Source organism: Xenopus laevis, chromosome 6L (assembly GCF_017654675.1).
Source record: "Xenopus laevis strain J_2021 chromosome 6L, Xenopus_laevis_v10.1, whole genome shotgun sequence".
NCBI lineage: Eukaryota > Metazoa > Chordata > Amphibia > Anura > Pipidae > Xenopus > Xenopus laevis.
Window position 1 is genome coordinate 135,794,662 of NC_054381.1, and position 19,765 is coordinate 135,814,426.

A 19,765-nucleotide genomic window follows, 5' to 3' on the forward strand; every position below is an offset into this window, starting at 1 on the left:
AAGCCAAATAAATAGTGACTGTCTATGGCATCAGGGGCTACAGCAGCTCTGGCAACCAGCAGAACCCACAGATTACCAGTCCTAAATCAGTGGAACAAAAAAATAAAGATGCATGTGACACTGCCCTTATTGGTGAGTGCCATACACATTAACTTAGAATTACATTTAATCTTGTTCTATTCCAGGATCTGATAGAAAGTTTTGTATTTGTAATTCCATACACTCTGCTTTAAACAATCAACACAAAATTGTCTGTTATGGATCCTGTTTTCACCAGGGCTCCATGTGATATACTAAGATCATCCCTCTGTATTAAACTGTTCTCCCAGAAACAGAATAAAGGTCATACACGTAGGGCCGGATTTACATTGCAGGCGCCCTAGGCCCACTGCCGTTCGTCGCCCCTGTCCCCTCCCCTTTATTCGTGCAAATTTTCATGGAGATTGTATCTACTGTACATCACCTGTGTTTTTGAACCAATGTGGGTGTAGTTGGGCAGCATGCCGCCCCCCTAAAATCCTGCCACCCTAGGCCCGGTCCTAGGTGGCCTTTCCACAAATCCGGGCCTGCATACACGTAGAGATTTTGCCAGTGAGCCAGAGAGCGGATCTCTCCCTGAAATGCCCACATTAAGGTGGGCGATATCGTGCTGATCTGATCATGGGTCCCTAGGGCCCAACAATCGAATCATAATGAATGCAATACTGGCAGGACCGCATCAACGAGCAGATGCGGCCATGATCAGACGATATCTTTAAACCTGCCCGATCAACATCTGCCCGATTTTAGGCCAGATATAGATTGAGGAAGCCTGTTGAAGGGCCCCACACTCGGGCCAATAATCTGCCGACTCGGTCTGCCGGCTGCTTTTATTGGCCAGTGTATGGCCAGATTAACTACTGAGCACTTATCTCAATTCCAAGTGCCAAAAAACCTAGACTGGATGGTTTGCTTTAAGACTTCTGGAAAGAGCTTGGGTAAATTGGGTTAATACTGGTTTGTCCATTGTTTGAGAATTTCCCAGCTATTTCCAGTGTACTCCATTCCCATCTCGAATTCAAAAATACATATTCCCAACATTATTTGTAAGCAGGGATTCTCCATATGTGACTAAACCCAGAGGATGGGTTGGAGTGCTCTTCAGCCTGTCCACACTCTTCCTTTAAAATAATCCCTAGGCTTCTCAGTTAGCATCACGTATTATAACCATATATAATCCAGATATATCTAAGCATATAGGTATGGGACCTGTTATTCAAAATGCCCGTGACCTGGGGTTTACCGAATGGCGTCTCTTTCTGTAATTTGGATCTTCATACCTTAAGTCTACTAGAAAATCATTTAAACATTTAATAAACCCAATAGGCTGCTTTTGCTTCCAATAAGGATTAATTATATCTTAGTTTGGATTAAGTACAAGGTACTGTTTTTTTATTACAGAGAAAAAATATTTTTTTAAAATCTGGATTATTTGGATAAAATAGAGTCTATGGGAGATGGCCTTCCAGTAATTTGGAGCTTTCTGGATAACGGGTTTCCAGATAACAGATCCCACACCTGTATTAGAATTAATAGTATTGGTAGGATTAAACATCAGCAATTAATTTGTAAATAAATTCCCCTGAATGTACTAAAGCTATTTTCCAAAACACTGTATTGACATTATATTTTCTATTTTTTTTTCAGATGAAAAGTAATTTGAGTTATAATTCTATATCAAACTTGTCAACAATGCCTTGCACAAGTCCCTTGGAGCAACCAGCTTATTCATCAAATGAGAATGTGAACATCAGACCAAGCGTATGTTGAAAATATATAAAAATAGTATATAGCTTTGTATGAATGGACTGCAAATCAGAGTGTTAATGGAGTAAAGGTTATCGCTTTTTTTTATTTACAAGCTTATGTATTATTACACTGGAATATCAGCTGAACTGGATTTATTAAAGTGAGAGTATACCCCATGGCACAAAATAAGTTCAATGAAAAGGGCTTGTGCTGAATATACTTTTTGCCTATAGTTTTAATAAAGAAATATCAATAGTTTTTACTATTTCATGTACTTAACAGGGAAAAGACTGAACTGAAAGCTCTTTCACTTTTCAACATCCTGGTTCTTTAAAAAATTACAAGTACTTAGATAGACCCAAGGGGGGTATTTACTAAAACTCTAATTTATCTAATTGTTTAAAATTAAAACAAAGTCGACCTAACTCCCATTTATCAAAAAATATGCTCGAAAAAGTTGGTGCGGGAAAAGTCATGACAAAATTGTGCGACAATTCGAATTGTACAAATAGTACGATTTTTTAGAGTTGTCGTCCGAAAACACTGACTTTTCCACATTATCATACAAAAACCAGCACAGATCATGACATCTTCATATTGTAAAAGGGATATCTGCCATTCACATGACCTCGACAGGTTTTAGTTGGAGTATTTTTTAGCAGCCTTGGGGTATAAAAGGGGGAACATTTACTATTGGTCGAATATCGAGGGTTAATTATCCGTCGTTGTAAAATCCTTCGACTTCGAATATCAAAGTTTTAGGTGGCGAAGTAGGTGGTCAAAGTTTTTTTTTTTAAGAGACAGTACTTCGACTATCGAATGGTCGAATAGTTGAATGATTTTTAGTTCGAACCGTTCGATTAGAAGTCGAAGTCGTAGTCGAAGGTCGAAGTAGCCAATTTGATGGTCGAAGTAGCCAAAAAATACTTCGAAATTCGAAGTATTTTTTATTCTAATCCTTCACTCGAGCTTAGTAAATGTGCCCCTAAATGTCTAAAAATTCTAGTTTTTATTTCACTCTAAAAATTTGAGTTTAAAAACTCAACCAGAAAAAAATTGAGGTTTAATAAATAGACCCCTATTTATAATGAGCTCCTCCTCCCCTCAAAGCCTGAAACAGACTGCAGCTTAAGACAAGGAGTGTGTTTTTGTTTTATATCCAGAGCTTATTATTGCTGTATAAAAACTGTCCTGATTACAGGGGGAGAGAGGAGAAAGTAATAAACAATAAGCAAGAATGATGATATAAGCAATAAGAATAAGCAAGAATGTTAATATAGTGAAATTGAAAAAAGTGCAGTAAACTGCAGATGGATGGATAAGCGCCTCTTTAAAACATCTGTCATTGGAGTTGTACTGTAACTAAAATGTGATTGAATCTCAACTAAACATTTTCTATAATTATAAATCATATAATTTAATAATAAATATAAACAATGGGCTGGTAAACATCCAAAAACAATAAAGCTACACCAGTAAACAGTTTGGTACACTTGGGTAATGTAATAAAATGTGCAAAGTTTGAATTAGATAATAGTAATCTATCATATTTTTATCATGTGACCAGTAAATGACATGATTGGTTACTAGAATTGGCACAAACTTTGAAACTGTTATTACATTATACACAGTAACCCATATCAACCAGATTATTATAACTGCCTTATAAAAATATTTGCTGATGGCGGTTATGGTTTTACCATGTTGCTGCCTTAGCAAATGACTGATACTTCTACAAAAATATTTGCCTGTGTATCTTTATATTTGTTTTGCTTTTTTAGGAGGGATATTGCATTTCTCAGTGTTCTCCAGGTATGTACTCATTATATACGTGATAACTGGTAAAAAATTTAGGTTACCTGTCCCTGATAGTATCTCTCTTATCGTTCTTCGGTCTATGACCTAATCCAGTTTACAGTCCTAATAATTTATAAAGGGCACAGACATACACAGAGGAGTTATAGTCCCCCAACCCACATCTTGTAGGTGTAGAGAGAGTCTTGAATGAGTTAACACTTTGCCAATTAACCCTTTGCCAGAGGTATGAGCCTTTTCCCTAACAATACAGAGTTGATGGAATAGTAAATGAATCAGTACCCCAATTATAGGAGCACCCATGCACCACCCCGTGAGTAACAGTAGTAGACATACTAGAGCCCTCAGGCTAAATGCACCTAAAAGTGATACTACAAAATCTATTCCAGACTATTATTAGCTTCCTTTGTATCTTAATAAATCTTGTTCTGTTCTTCTATAGCAAAAGATAAGGAAATCAATTAACAAGAATAAATAGTTGTGGCTATATAGTGTATCTTAATTTATTTTCCTGATGGATAAGAAGTAAAAAGGCAATATTTTAGCACCATCCCCCAGAAAAGAAAGAGATAAAGCTAAAGGTATCTGAAACACTCAGTGGACATGCTCACTGCACACATCAAGGACCCTCTCTAGAAAGATAGAACACATTCAAGTTATATTTCTATTTAACTGCAAATAAAACATTTCTTGATAGAAAACATTTTAAGTAAGGGCAGTTGCACATGGGGGGGATCCCTAGTGCTTTACACAGCGACCTCTATTTTAAACTGGGACGAGTAATTCAAAAACTATAACAAATAAATTGAACAGTTGCTTATAATTGACCATTCTATAACATACAGAAAGTTAACTTAAAGGCTTTCAAGTGATGTTGATATAGGGTAACAGTAATCTTTGGTGGTAAAGTCACAATTCAAACAGACAAATTCATTTGAACATAAACTTACATTTTTAAAACCATGTTATCCATCCAGATTCAGAAGGGAAAATTCCAAGGGAAAACCTATCCAATTCCCTAACAGCATATTGAGAAAGAACTGGGAATATAAAAACTGACAGTGACAGTGCTGGACAGTGTTGCTAGTTCTATCCCTCATTTAAAATGTTGGCATGTCTGGCTAGATGGCTTACAATGTTTTGTAAAGTGGTCTATAAACCTTGAATGACAGCCAACATTGATACAAAGGCATGGGCGTAACTACAGAGGAAGCAGACCCTGCGGCTGCAGGGGGGCATAGGAGGTATAGGGGGCTCCATTGACCCTAATAAATCAGCAATTTCAACATATGTTGTTAAAACAGGACAACCTCTGGATATGTTGGGGGCCCTAAAATTAATTTGCTATGGGGCCCAGTAACATCTAGTTACACCACTGTACAAAGGAATTGTATAGGTAAAGGTATAGGATGCCTCTTCAGGAAGGTCATATCTCTTATTGGCAGTTTTAAGCAAATAATTCAGATTTTTTTAAACATTTTTTTTTTCTCTATAATAATTAGTTTATTTAAAGGAGAAGGAAAGCTCCAAGACAGTTTATTGCCAACAGATTAGCCACAATAGTGTAAGCTAGAAAACGATATTTATTCTGCAGAATGCTTTACCATTCCTGAGTAAACAGCTCTAGACACTGTCTCTGTTTATTTAGGATAGCAGCTGCCATATAAGCTTGGTGTGACATCACTTCCTGCCTGAGTCTCTCCCTGCTCACATACAGCTCTGAGCTCAGATTACAGCAGGGATCGGAGGAGGGAAGGGGAGAGGAGCGCACTGAGCATGCTCAAGCCCTGCCCTGGAGGTTTAAGATGAAAACAGGAAGTCTGATACAGAAGCCCCTGTGTACACAATAAAAGGAAAGAAATGCTGTGTTTTTGTTTTGACAGAGGACTCAGAGCAGCATTACTTTAAAGGAGAAGGAAACCTAGTCAGCGCAAAAACCCTCCCCCCCCCCGTGTGTTGTCCACCCTCCCTCCTCCCCCCTGGCCTACCCGTCCCGCTGGGCAAATGCCCCTAACTTGTTACTTACCCTTCTGCGCAGGTCCAGTCTACGGAGTTCACCGACACCATCTTCTTCCAAGCGATCTTCTTCCTGCTTTGACCGGCGCATGCGCAGTAGGAGCATTTCGCCGGTATGATCTACTGCGCATGCGCCAAAAGTCACGTGAGCAGTAGATCCGTACCGGCCAAAACGCTGTTCAAAGCAGGAAGAAGATCGCGTGGAAGAAGATTTCGTCTGTGAACTCCGTGGACTGGACCTGCGCAGAAGGGTAAGTAACAAGTTAGGGGCATTTGCCCAGCGGGACGGGTAGGCCAGGGGGGAGGAGGGAGGGTGGGCAACACACGGGAGGGGGGGAGGGTTTTTGCGCCGACTAGGTTTCCTTCTCCTTTAAGGGTTTACTGGTGTATTTATATAGAGCTTTCTGATAAAGCTTACTTAATTTTAGCCTTTCCTTAATGTTCTCCTTTAATGTTTAAATGATTTTCTAGTAGACTTAGGGCAGAGACACATGCGAAGATTCGGGGAGTGACAAATCGCATCTTCTTCGGGTGACTAATATCTCCGAAAAGCCTTCACGCCGGAGATTTAGATGGCGATTTAGATGGCCTCACGAGGAAACTTCAGGCTTTTCCGGGAGATTAGTCACCCGAAGAAGAGGCGATTTGTCGCTGGGCAACTAAATCTCCCCGAATCTTCGTGTGTCTGCCCTTAAGGTATGGAAATCCGAATTATGGAAACATCCTGCATCTGGAAAACCCCAGGTCTCGAGCATTCTGGATAACAGGTCCCATACCTATAATGCAACTTTGACTTCAGGAAGGAATCTCTCTGCTTAAATTGCCTTGGAGAATGTTCTTCTCTTAGAACCTTAGGTTATTCAATTGACTAAACATTTTCCTTTTTTCAGTTTTAATCGTAATGCCTTCTTTTCAGTTTTAAACAGAGAGTGGAACTTATTTCCCAAGAATGAGCAGATGCCCAAAGTAGAAAATGAAGAAATGCTCTGTGAGTAGACTATTTCGTATAAGAGTTGGAACTTTTTTTTTTATATTTTCAGTTATCAAACAAACTGGCTTGCAAAGTGATCAGCATGTTGTTTACCAGAACCTCTTTACCCTGTGCCTCAGATAGCATCTGTCTTTAATCAATTTACTGTGCAGGGAAAGCTTGATCTTTACAGTCCCTTAACCGCAATGGCACATGGGGAGAGATTTGTTGCTCACGGTAAAAATGTGGCACCATGGAAGACAAATCTGCCTAAAATGCCATTCCCTTTGCTAACCTTAGACTCGGAGCAAGCAAATAACATAGTGGTGATTCCGCTTAATAACATGTTCCCTCAATTTAGCCAAACTGCTGTAAGTAATGTAATTTACTTATGGTGTTTCTAATGTTTTCGGGAGTGATGTTGCAGCTACTAGAGACATTTTGTGCTTCAGATACTATTTCTTTAAACCAGCCAGCTGGTCTGAAATGTAGCCCTAGCTGCAAAGGATTTCTGCTTTTTTTAAGCATAGAAGAATTTTGTGCCCATGGGTGACAATTTGCACAAGGATCACTGTGTGGTTATAAAAGGCTGATCATATTCAGTTGTTACCAGCCAAACATATTGTCCAACAAGCTGAATAAAAAAAAAATCATCAAAAAAAGAACTTTGATAATGAAATTGGGTCACTTTGATCCCACACTAAAGGGGTTATTTATCAAAGTCCAAATGTATCTAAATATTTTCTGCTACAAACTTTCATCAAACCCACTCGGGTTTTTTCCACTTATATATTATTAAATTTTCCCAAAAATTTGCTTTGCCGGAAAAAAACTGATTTTCACGTTTTTTTCTGATATTTTATCGGATTTTCACGAATTTTTCTGATTTTTCATCCGATTTTCACAAATTTTCTGGATTTTTCACCTGAAAACTCTGAAAACTCCAGAGTATTGCACAAAACCCAGTGCACATCAAAAAATCATAGGGACTTCTCCCATTGACTTATATGCAACCTTGACAGGTCTGAGATGCCGGATTTTCAGATTCTGATTTTCCATCCTCAGGGTTTTATAAATTCTAAAAAATTCGTGATTTTTTAAAAGTCCGATTTTAAAAAAAAATCACAAACTTTTCGTGATTTTTGCATTCGGAGTTTAGAAAATAACCCCCTAAGACTAGTGGTTTGAATCCAGCTTGAACACCAAAAAGCATGAAGTGTATGCAGTACTTTCCTCTTCCAGGTCAGTATTGAAGTTTTACTTGTATCAGTGGTCACAACTTGACCTAAAATTCTGTTTTCTTTGTAATACAATGTGCCACTGATTGTCGTATTAATAATGACAGATGTGGGATTATTATAGGGTGGCTATGGATTGAATACATAGGATAAGATGAGGACAGAGCTGTCCACTTAAATAAAACACTGCACTGCACTTAATATTTCCAATTCCATGACAGTGGTTTTTTAACTAAATCTATATTATGTGTGATTAAAACAGTTTAAAGTAAAAACACACAGACAATTAAAAACACAGTTCATAAAAACTATGTCTAGGTAACCCTTCTGCCATACTGATTGGCAAAACCCAATAGTGGGCAGTTGAAATGCAAGTCAGTGGTTTTTAGTGGAAGGTTTATGTATGGTGCTTCTGGTTTTCTCTCAACAGACCTAGAACATCATATAGGGCTACTGAGAGAAAATTACCTCTTTTATTAGAATTACTATAGACACTTTTTCCCTGTATGTCAGACAGAAAAGATTGGGACTGATGGACCTATGGGTATGAGTTCATGGGTTCTAACCCATGAACTTATACCTGAAGAAGCACTAGTAACAAGACTATGTCAACAACTCAGCTCAGCACTGATGAAGGCTCATGTTTAGGCAGTAAATTAGATACATTTGTTGATGGCAGTATAAAACAATACAACTTCTCTATAACCTCTTTTCCCCATTATTACTCACAATTTGGATTGGCATTTGCCCCTCAGCCTCAGTTTCTGGTCAATATTGTTTACAGGGCAAAGAAAGGCAGTATTAAGCTTTTGATATATTTGTGTACACACTTTTTTTAAAATATATAATTAAATATTAATGTCTTTCTTCTTCCGTAGTCACAAGTCCAACAAGATGTCTAACATCTGTCATTCCCCCCAGATGTATGAGTTTTATAGACATTTCTAAAAGGCAAACTGCAAGACCCACATGGGACATGTCAGGTATGAATAGATCATCAATAGTCTCCAAGATGTGTTCCCTGAAGCACCGAGTAACTAACATCATATACAATAAACAAATGTCCATTGTGGCCAAATGTCTTTAAATTTAAAATGTAAGAATATTTTTGCAAGACAAAAGGTGAAGAGGTATAAAGACACCTGTCTAAAGAAGGTATCATGGTATTCCAGCACTTTGCCTTAAAGGGATTGTTTACCTGAAACAATTTGGAATTGGTTTTCATCTTTTATTATTTGTGGTTTTTTAGTTATTTAGCGTTTTATTCAGCAGTTCTCCAGTTTGCAATGTCAACAAAGTCTGGTTGCTAGGGACCAAATGTCTCTAGCAGCCATGCATTTGATTGAATAAGAGATTGGAATACGAATAGAAGAGGGCCTGAAAAAAGATGAGTAATAAAAAGTAGCAATAGCAACACATTTGTAGCCTTACAGAGCATTTGTTTTTCAGATGAGGTCAGTGACTTCAAAATAATTCAAAAACTATAAAAAAAAGAAAAAATGAAAGCCAATTGAAAAGTTGCTTAGAATTAGCCAATCTATAACATGCTAAGGGGGTTATTTATCAAAGTCCGAATTTATCTCAATATTTTCTGCTACAAACTCACATCAAATCCGCTCAGGTTTTTTATGCTTATTTATTATGACATTTTCCTGAAAATTTGTATGATGGGAAAAATCAGATTTTCACGATTTTTTGGGGATTTTTCATCCTGTATTCATAATTTTTTTGGATTTTTCGCTCGAAAACTGCTGGGTATTGCACGAAACCCAGTGCACATCAAAAAATCATTGGGACTTCTCATATGCAACCTCGACAGGTTTGAGATGCCGGATTTTTTAATTCTAACTTTTCCATCCACGGGGTTTAATAAATTCCAAAAAATTCGTGATATTTTAAAAATCCGATTTTATAAAAAAAATCATGAATTTTTCATAATTTTTGCATTCGGAGTTTAGTAAATAACCCCCTAAAAGTTAACTTAAAGGTGAACCACCCTGTTAAGTTATGATGTGGACGGACCATGTGCCGGTTATGGTTTGAAAACCTTTCCAGTGTACACTAAACATAAAGAGGTCTTCAAAAGACAACTGATTCCTCTAATCTGAAGAAAACACAATCATATTTGTAGGCTATAATTATTATTATTATGCTATTATTATCATGATGAAGGTCATCACTCAAAAAATGCAAGCTAATACTACTTACCAAAACTTAAACTGTTTTGTTTAAAGGGTAAGGCATTTTTCAGTAGCAGTATGCACAAAATGTCTCTGTCTTATATATATTGATAATGGGTTGAGTGCAGAGGACTCTTGTATTTGTCTATATGTATTTTGTGGTCACAGCCTCATTGCACCCCAGCCTAATGGTTATATATATATATTAACAGTAGGGGCATATAGTTATACATTTATAATAAATCAGAAAAATTGCATTATTCAAGGGGGTTTAAATATAGGAGGAGGTCTGAAGTGTACAATGCAACTGATTTAATTTTCACTACCCACACTGTTTACTGCAGAAAATAAAAAAAACAGAGTATAATTAGATAAGTAGTTAGATATGGTCCCTCTAAATGAATGCATGTCTTCCAGAATAATTCATTTCAGTTAGTGTATCTACTTATGCTTTTAACAGATCCAGTTCAGGAGACCCCATCCTCTGCTCTTCAGTGGATAATGCTCAAAAGGCATGCGATTATTAATCAAATGACAGAGGCATGCCTCAATCAGTGCCTGGATGCCTTAATCTCAAGAATGGTGATCCTGAAGGAAGATTATGAACTGATTAAATCCAAGCAGACACGGAGTTCAAAAGTTAGGCAACTGATTGACACTTGTGATTCTCAAGGAGAGATATTTGCCAGAGTTATACTGCAAAAGTTGAGAGATAACCGGCAGAATGATCTACAGCCTTTTCCAGAAATATAGATTGTGTTTCGATGGGTAATAGGTGTCGAATGCCATAAGTGTCTAGATGCATTATTATAAACTGGGTAAAACCTTTCATACAATTGGACTGAAAGACAAAAACCTTACTCTGGTTCATATAAGGGTCTGAGTAGTAAGAGACATTTTCATGCAGACAATCTTATGTATATTAGCCACTGCCATATTTTCTTCAACAATTGAAAAACCAGATGGTAGATTTTGTTTTTGTTTTCTAATTTAATTTCTTGAAGTCTTTATGGCGAATTCCAGTTTTTGAATTCAACTAAAGGAACTGTTCAGTTTAAGAATGAAACTGGTTAAATAGATGGGTAGTTAAAGATGTAACGTATAAAGGCTGGGGTAATTGGAAGTCTAACATAAAAGAATAGAACCCAACTTCCTCCTTTGCAGCTCTCTAAACTGTTACCAATTAGTAACCAATCAGTGACATGAGAGGGGTCCATATGGGTTAGAGAGCTGCAAAGGAGGAAGTTGGGTTCTATTCTTTTATGTTAGACATCCAGTTACTCCAGCCTTTATACATTACATTTTTGGCTAACTAACTATATTAGAAACATTTTCTATTTTGCACAGCCTATCTATTTACCCAGTTTTTATTTGGGACTAGTTATCCAGAATGCTTTGGACCTGGGGATTTACAGATAATGGATCTTTACGTAATTTGGATCTTCATACCTTAAGTCTTTTAGAAAATTATGTTTTTGCTTCTAATAAGGATGAATTATATCTTAGTTTGGATCAAGTACAATGTTATTATTACAGAGAAATAAATTGGATTATTTGTATAAAATCGAGTCTATGGGAGACGGCCTTTCCATAAATCTAAGCTTTCTAGTAAACGGGATAATGGATTTTGGGTTTAACCCCATTGCTTCTATTAAGATGTTACTGGTTCATCTTGCAATTTCAATCTTCCTTAAAGGAACAGTTCAGTGTAAAAATAAAAAGTGGGTAAATAGAAAAACAGAACACTACTTCCTGCATTTCAGCTCTCTAACTCAGTTCAGTGAGTTTGCTTTTGATCCTTAAGGTGGCCATACATGTAGAGATCCACTCTTCTGACGATTTCGCCAAACAAGCGGATCTCTTCCTGATATGCCCCTAGGGCCTAACGATCTGATCATAATGGGTGGTCGGATCAGGGGATCAGATCAACGAACAGATGCTGCTGCAATCCGACGGGATTTCTTAGCCCTGCCCGATCGACATCAGTCGGGGAAGCCCATGTTAGGGCCCCACACATAAGCTGCCGACTCGGTTTGTCAGCAGTTTTTATCGGCCCTTGTATGGCCAGCTTTAGCATGCAGCTCAGATTCAAAAGCAAATGGTTATGACCCATGTGGCTCCTCCCTCAAGTCACTGATTGGTTACCGCCTGGCAACCAGTGGAAACCAAGAGAGCTGCAAAGCAGGAACTAGTGTTCTGGCTATTATGTTAGACATCCAGTGACTTCAGTCTTTATAGATTATATTTTTGGCTAACTAACTATATTGTTTTTTTTTATTTTTCACATCTATTTACCCAATTTTTATACTAAGTAATTCCGTTAAAAGCTGCTTTTGTCTCAAACTGACTGGACATAGCCTTCCATAATGTCTTCTATAGCCCTCTTTCTATGCTTTAGACGCTAAAGGAGGCATAACCTACTTAGAAGCATGTAATAAAGGGGTGAACCGTTATCAATATTAATAATTTAATATTGATTAATATTAATAGAAATATTAATACAAATATACATAATCAATGATTAAAGCTTTTAAAGGAGAAGGAAAGCTACGGATGCATTTTATTGTCAATAGATTAGCTGCAATAGTGCAAGCTAGAATGCTATATTTATTCTGTAGAATGTTTTACCATACCTGAGTAAAAAGCTCTAGAAACTCTCTGTTTGTTTAGAATAGGAGCTGCAGTATTAACATGGTGTGACATCACTTCCTGCCTGAGTCTCTCTCTGCTCTGGGCTCAGATTACAGTAGAGAAGGGAGGGGGGTGGAAGAGGAGCAAACTGAGCATGCTCAAGCCCTAGCCCTGGAGGTTTAAGTTGAAGGCAGGAAGTCTGATACAGAAGCCCATGTATACACAATAGAAGGTAAGAAATGCAGAGTTTCTTTTGACAGGGGACTCAGAGCAACATTACTTTGGGGGTTTACTGGTATATTTAGATGGACCTTTCTGTTAAGGCTTACTTAGTTTTAACCTTTCCTTCTCCTTTAATATACTGCTTGTGAGTAATAACTTCCACACGCACAAGTAAAGGTAAAATTTAAAAATGTTTACTTCGCTTCATATGATGGTAATTACAAGAATAGCCAGTTCTGTATCAATTCAGCACAATTGGGGAGCCCCACAACCTTTGGTTCAACAACCTTCAGGTTCCCCATAATTAAGCGATTATCGAAACCTTGGCACCCACTCATGGGTCCGAGCTGAAGCTACTCATTCAAAAATGAAGGTGTGCTTTATAATCAACAGCTAAAGAGACTTTTAACCCCGAATGCTGATCTAAGCAAGCTTAAGAAGGTCTTCAGCCCAAAATGCTGTCCAATGCAATTCTAAAAGATCAGCAAGAACTTTGTATCTCACCAAGACTCAGGTAGTTACTCAGTCTGAGTCTTGTCTGTCTGCTGTCTGTTTATTCATTCTTAAGCATGTTTGCTGGGCAACAATGCCTAATGTTTGCTATAGAACCTTTGCCCAGCTATATATCAGGGACATCGGACTCAAATAACTATCCCAAAATCTGCTGAGTTATACTTACTCAAACTTAAGGTTTGATTGACTATAAATCACCTATATTTATTATAAATCATTAAATCAAATTAGAAAATATCCACTGTGCAGAATAGAACATGATCTGTTGGCCTCCATAAATGGGTTTCTATGAACCTGAACAAAGAGCAGAAACAAATCTATAGAAATGCAGGCATTTCTCTGTACTAAAAACAACAAAGCAGTAAAATATAAAAGCATATTGGCCCTGTCATTTCAACAAATTATTTTGTTAATGCTCTGATAAATAAGGGGACACGTAGAGAGGTCACCTTTTTTTTATACAAACAGAAACTGCAGTCTTATTATTTCCAATGGAAATACATCCTTGTGAATTTTACAAGGAATTTTGTATTTGTATATTATATGTTAATGTGTAAGTTAATGTCATATCATACTGGAATAAAAAAGTATATGTGTAGATGAAAGAGAGAAAGTAATATAAAAAATTAGGGATGCACCAAATCCACTATTTTGGATTCGGCCGACCCCCGAATCCTTCACGAAAGATTCGGCCAAATACTGAACCAAATCCTAATTTGCATATGCAAATTATGGGTGGGAAGGGAAAACATTTTTACTTCCTTGTTTTGTGACAAAAAGTCACGCAATTTCCCTCCCCGCCCCTAATTTGCACATGCAAATTAGGATTCGGATTCAGTTCGGCCTAGCAGAAGGATTCGGCCAAATCTGAATCCTGCTGAAAAAGGCCGAATCCTGGCCGAATCTCCAACTGAATCCTGGTTCCGGTGCATCCCTATAAAAAAATGCCCTTTTGTGATTTTTCCTGTTACATTATTTATTCTTTAAAATACCTCTGTAGTATTTTTGACAATTATTAAACATTAATTACAAATATGTAAATAATTTAAGTCCCAGAGACCATTTTCGCAGTTTTTTGGCGAAAATCCCCTAAATACCTAAAATATAGCCCATCTTTTTAAGTAATATGTCGGAAATACATTGTATAAAGCACCCCATTATTCCCAAAGCTTTTTGATGATTAAATTACATGATCGACAATGTTAACACAGTATGTTCAGTAAAGGTTTCATAATATTTTCACTCATATTTAATCTTTGTTAACAAACACCATTTTGTTCTAGTTTTTTAATTGTACATGTGGAAAAAATAAAGCTTTTTATCAGTACCAAATGTCATACTTATCTTTTTTTAATCTTTGAGTGAAATATAACTAGTTTGTGTAAACTAAAATGTAAATGAACTTTACATTTTCACTTCTGTGTTATATAGTTGTATTCTAATATAATAGAGCGAGTGTCTGAAAGCCCAGGACATGTGCTTATAAGTGACATAAAATCTGGGTGACACTCATTATGCATGTCACTAGATTCCATGTCACATAAAGTCACATATTGATCCAGCGTCTTACACATGTGTGTGCCCCAGCATGGCCGCCCACACCAACAGTAGGAAACACTCTGGGCCTCCACAGTACTTAGTTGAGGGGTGCATTTTTCACCCCTCAACTAAGTAATTCCCAGCTGCCCCTGGTCATGTGACTTGTGCCTGCACTTTAGGAGAGAAATGCTTTCTGGCAGGCTGCTGTTTTTCCTTCTCAATGTAACTGAATGTGTCTAAGTGAGACATGGGTTTTTATTATTGAGTGCTGTTCTTAGATCTACCAGGCAGCTGTTATCTTGTGTTAGGGAGCTGTTATCTAGTTATCTTCCCATTGTTCTTTTGTTTGGCTGCTGGGGGAGAAAAGGGAGGGGGGATTTACAGCAGTAAAGAGTGATTGAAGTTTATCAGAGCACAAGTCACATGACTTGGGGCAGCTGGGAAATTGACAATATGTCTAGCCCCATGTCAGATTTCAAAATTGAATATTAAAAAATCTGTTTGCTCTTTTGAGAAATGGATTTCAGTGCAGAATTCTGCTGGAGCAGCACTATTAACTGATTCATTTTGAAAAAAAAAAATTTTCCCATGACAGTATCCCTTTAAGTATTTATTTTTTAAAGTTTTCCTTTAATAAAAAAGAAAATAGAGTAAAATGAAAATGAGTAATAACAACTTTCTGACATTCTCTGTCACTGGCAACCAGAATGGATTTTCGGGTTGGGGAGGAGCTTAATAGAAAGTAAAATAGAACACAAAATAAAAGCCAGATGCAAGGTAGTCTAGATGACTTTAATGGATGAAAACTACCCCTTTAAGGGCATGCTTGTGAATGTGATTGGATACCATTAGTTATGCAGTAATGTACTGACTACAAAAGTATATTTCTCACTTTTATCACTGAACTCCTTTCAGTGTGGTGCTGTTTCCCTCTCCTTCTAACTATCATCTCAATAGACAATATAGATGACATTTTACTATAATGGTAGGCTAGAGTTCATCTGAGGAGAAATCATATAACATGCTTTATTTTCTCAAAAACTGCAGGCTTCACCAAACAAACCACCAAACCATTCCTGAATTGAATCTGACTTGATATCTTTTATACGTAGCTGTCTGGATTTGGCCACAGACATATTAAAAAAGATTAAGAGCCGGCAGCAAATCATTACTAACCCAGAGGTATTGTTCTCCTTTCTGCTAACTGCAAAAGGTCAAATTTGTCATAATGAAGTGTGGCATTTAGTTTTAAGTCCAAAGAATGTTTTTTGTAACCGACCTTCTGGTGCTGGAGCAATGGCAGTTATATTTTAAATCTCCAGTTATAGTGTACAATATGCTGTTATATTAGGTTCCTTCAAAATACAGTAATATGGAAAGAGAAAATTTGATTCAGTAAACACAAACTCTAAATACTCTGAGCAGGCCTGTTAGTGGCCCTAAACCCCTGTTCGGGTACTGGATCACTTGCTAACTGATAATTCCCATCGATTGTTTGCACTGGTTCTTTCGCTGTTGGACTGGGGGGATCTACATTGGGACGCAAGCTTTATTATTCCACAGCAATTGTTATCCTTCAATTTGTGGCCTTCACAATCCTTCATAATGCAAATGTATTTCATGTCCCTAGCTCAGCTGTAGCCTCTCCCCCAAAACTACATTTGCCATTTAGATTAACCAGAATGTTCAGCGTAGCCGCGGACAGGGCTGTATTTAGGTCGGATGCTGCCCTAGGCATTGGACCTAAACACGCCCCTACGACGTGGGCCGATGTCACATGCCGTGCCCGCTGATGTGACACGCCGTGCATAATGACGTCACGTGACATATTCATTGGAAGTGCCATCAGCGCGCCGTGTGCATGATGTCACTTACGCATTCTTCCTCGTCCCCTCTTAAACCCTCAGTTCCGTCACCAGATTTCCTATGGAAATCCGTGGCGAAGGATGGGGAGGGTTTTGAAAACACGTAAAAATAGGCACCCCGAGGGCCGCCCCCAAATCTGTCCCGCCCTAGGCCTATACATAAATATGGCCCTGGCCATGGACACATTGTACGTTCCCATTCTGACTCTTGTGAGCACGAGCGATCTAAACTGGTCTTAGACTTCTACTGAGAGGACAATCTGACCTCAACAATTGAACAATCTCTCAATACTTGTATGGCTTATGTCACTGATCATTTTTGTGCACCAGCCAAATGATAGAGTGCATGTGGTTCTGAGAGAGAGCATTCAGCTCCTTCTGTTTTCTGTTAGCTCATATGCACCGATAGGAGTCATCATCCAACAATATCTAGAGAAAAACATTCCAGTCCTTCAATTACTTCTTCAAACAATGTCTTGCAGAATTATAGGAGTGTAAAAATCATGTCTCTGGTTCTCCATCTATACTGGTCTGTTACTTACGAAAAATCAAGGCATGGAAGTAAATGAAGTCATGGCTTGAGAAGAGCTGACGTTATTTTAATGCTACATGTAGTCAGAACCTACAGTGAAGATAATAGCAAGTGGCAGTCATATACTGCTTCCAATAGCAATTACATTTACAAATAACTGAAATCAATACAAATTTCCAATGAAGGCATATAAAATGCTTAGCATAAAATTGTCTGTTATGCAAAATATTTTACTTCCTCTCTACTCTATATTGTACTGCCAGACAACACCTCACATATCTTCCTTTCCTACTGTACAGTTTGGTTTTCCCCCATGAGTTTGATATGGTGCTCTTGGAGCTCAATGCATGGACACTTGAGGGTACATTTCTTTTATGGGAGTGAACTGCACTCTTGATTGGAGAAGCTTACAGAGGGATCACTGGCAGTGAAAAGCAAGGCCAGTACCTAGCAGATAGCTAGAGATTGGTAAATATCTATCATTTTTATGGAACCATGCTGAATGGGTCCAGAGGGATAAGAAGCTGCCGCTCAAACTATGAAACTAGATCTATGAAACTAGCACAATGGGTAGTACTAGCTAGTACTAGCAATTCAACTTCAATACACCACAGAATTAAATTATGTTTAAAAATAAAACATACCATCAGCTAATCAAATATATATAGAGGGGCAGAGGCTTTGATTTGGTATGTTCCAGCCACAGGAATGTATCCCCACTAACTACACAATAATACATATATGTAAGCAGACTCACTCAGTCACCTAGAAACATATAGCAACCAATCAGAGGTTTCCTTCTATATTTCCTCCTGAAGTACACAAATTAAAACTCATTGCTGATTGGTTGCCATGTGTTACTGCACTGAAGCAAATTTTGAAAACGAATCACAGTCTCTTAAAGGCATTTTTTACCTTTAAGTTAACTTTTAGTATGTTATAGAATGGCTAATCCTAAGCAACTTTTCAAATGGCCTTCATTTTTATTTGTTATAGGTTTTGAATTATTTGCCTTCTTTGACTCTTTCCAGCTTTATGTAAGGCAACAAATGTATTGATATTGCTACTTATTACTCAACTTTCTATTCTGGCCCTGTCCTATTCATATCGAACGATTCGAAGGATTTTAATCCAACGATCGAAGGATTATCCTTCGACCAAAAAATGTTAGCCAAGCCTATGGGGACCTTCCCCATAGGCTAACATTGACTTCGGTAGCTTTTAGGTGGCGAACTAGGGGGTCAAAGTTTTTTCTTAAAGAGACAGTACTTTGACTATCGAATGGTCGAATAGTCGAACGATTTTTAGTTTGAAGGTTGAAGTAGCCCATTCGATGGTCGAAGTAGCCAAAAAAACACTTCGAAATTTGAAGTATTTTTTCTTCTATTCCTTCACTCGAAATTAATGAATGGGCCCCTTAGAGTGACATTATGAGACATAATTTTTTTTATTATTTGTGCTTTTTGAGTTATTTAGATTTTTATTCAGCAGCTCTCCAGTTTGCAGTTTCAGAAATCTGGTTACTAGGGTCCAAATTACCCGAGCAACCATGGCTTGATTTGAATAAGAGACTTGACTAGTAGAGAAAAGAGGAGTATTAAAAGTAGCAATAACAATACATTTGTGGCCTTACAGAGCATTTCCTTTTTATATTGGTCCAGTGACCCCAATTTGAAGGCTGGAAAGAGACAGAAGAAGAAGGCAAATAATTAAAAAACTATAAAAATAATAAAAAATAAAGGCCAACTGAAAAGTTTCTTAGAATTAGCTATTCTATAACATACTAAAAGTTAATTTAAAGGTGATCCCCCCCCCTTTCAGAGTACTGCATTGGGCCGCTTGCTGCCCAGCCAAGACAGTCAAGGTTATTATGTGAGAGGCAGAGCTTCAGCAATGGTTTCAGTCTTTCAAATGTTGAAATGCTATTGTGGGAGCCTTCTAAACCCTGCTTGAGGAGACCTCTCTGTAGACTCCTATACAAACAAGCATTATGAATCTCCTTTTGTGTTTCTTTAAACTTGTCAGTAAACTTGTTATTATATCTCAAGTGTCATTATTGTAAGTTATTTATTTATAAATCCTATAATATGTTGCAGTGCTGTACAGTAGCCTGGGGCGGGATACAAGCAGTTCTACAAATTTAAACAAGCTAAGACAAGAAGCTACTGTGCCCTGTCTGTGAGCTTGCACTCTGGGGTATTGTGGGGCACAAATGATACAAGCGATAAGGGGCTTGGGCGTAATTGCACTACAGTTAAGGGTAATGCCCACGGTAAAGGAACCTTTTATGCATTTTTGATTTTGTTATATATTTTTTATAATAATACCTGTATTATGTTTTCAAAGCAAGTAAAACAGACAGTAAACAAAGGTAGAAAAAGGCATGCCTAAACTACAGCTACATCTTCTGCAAACATTAAGGGGGTTATTTATCAAAATCTGATAAAAAACTAGAA

The 19,765-nt window shown here is 37.6% G+C and overlaps 1 protein-coding gene across 1 annotated transcript in view; it reads left to right on the plus strand.

The window, feature by feature from the left end:
* Positions 1-10,959, plus strand: part of ripk2.L (receptor interacting serine/threonine kinase 2 L homeolog) — a 37,216-nt gene extending 26,257 nt beyond the window's left edge. The window contains exons 8-12 of the mRNA XM_018268112.2: positions 1,687-1,800; positions 3,570-3,600; positions 6,536-6,607; positions 8,706-8,810; positions 10,468-10,959. Of these exons, the coding sequence (XP_018123601.1) occupies positions 1,687-1,800; positions 3,570-3,600; positions 6,536-6,607; positions 8,706-8,810; positions 10,468-10,760 (615 nt within the window). The 3' untranslated portion in view covers positions 10,761-10,959. The remainder of the gene's footprint in view (positions 1-1,686; positions 1,801-3,569; positions 3,601-6,535; positions 6,608-8,705; positions 8,811-10,467) is intronic.
* Positions 10,960-19,765: the final 8,806 nt, after the last annotated feature.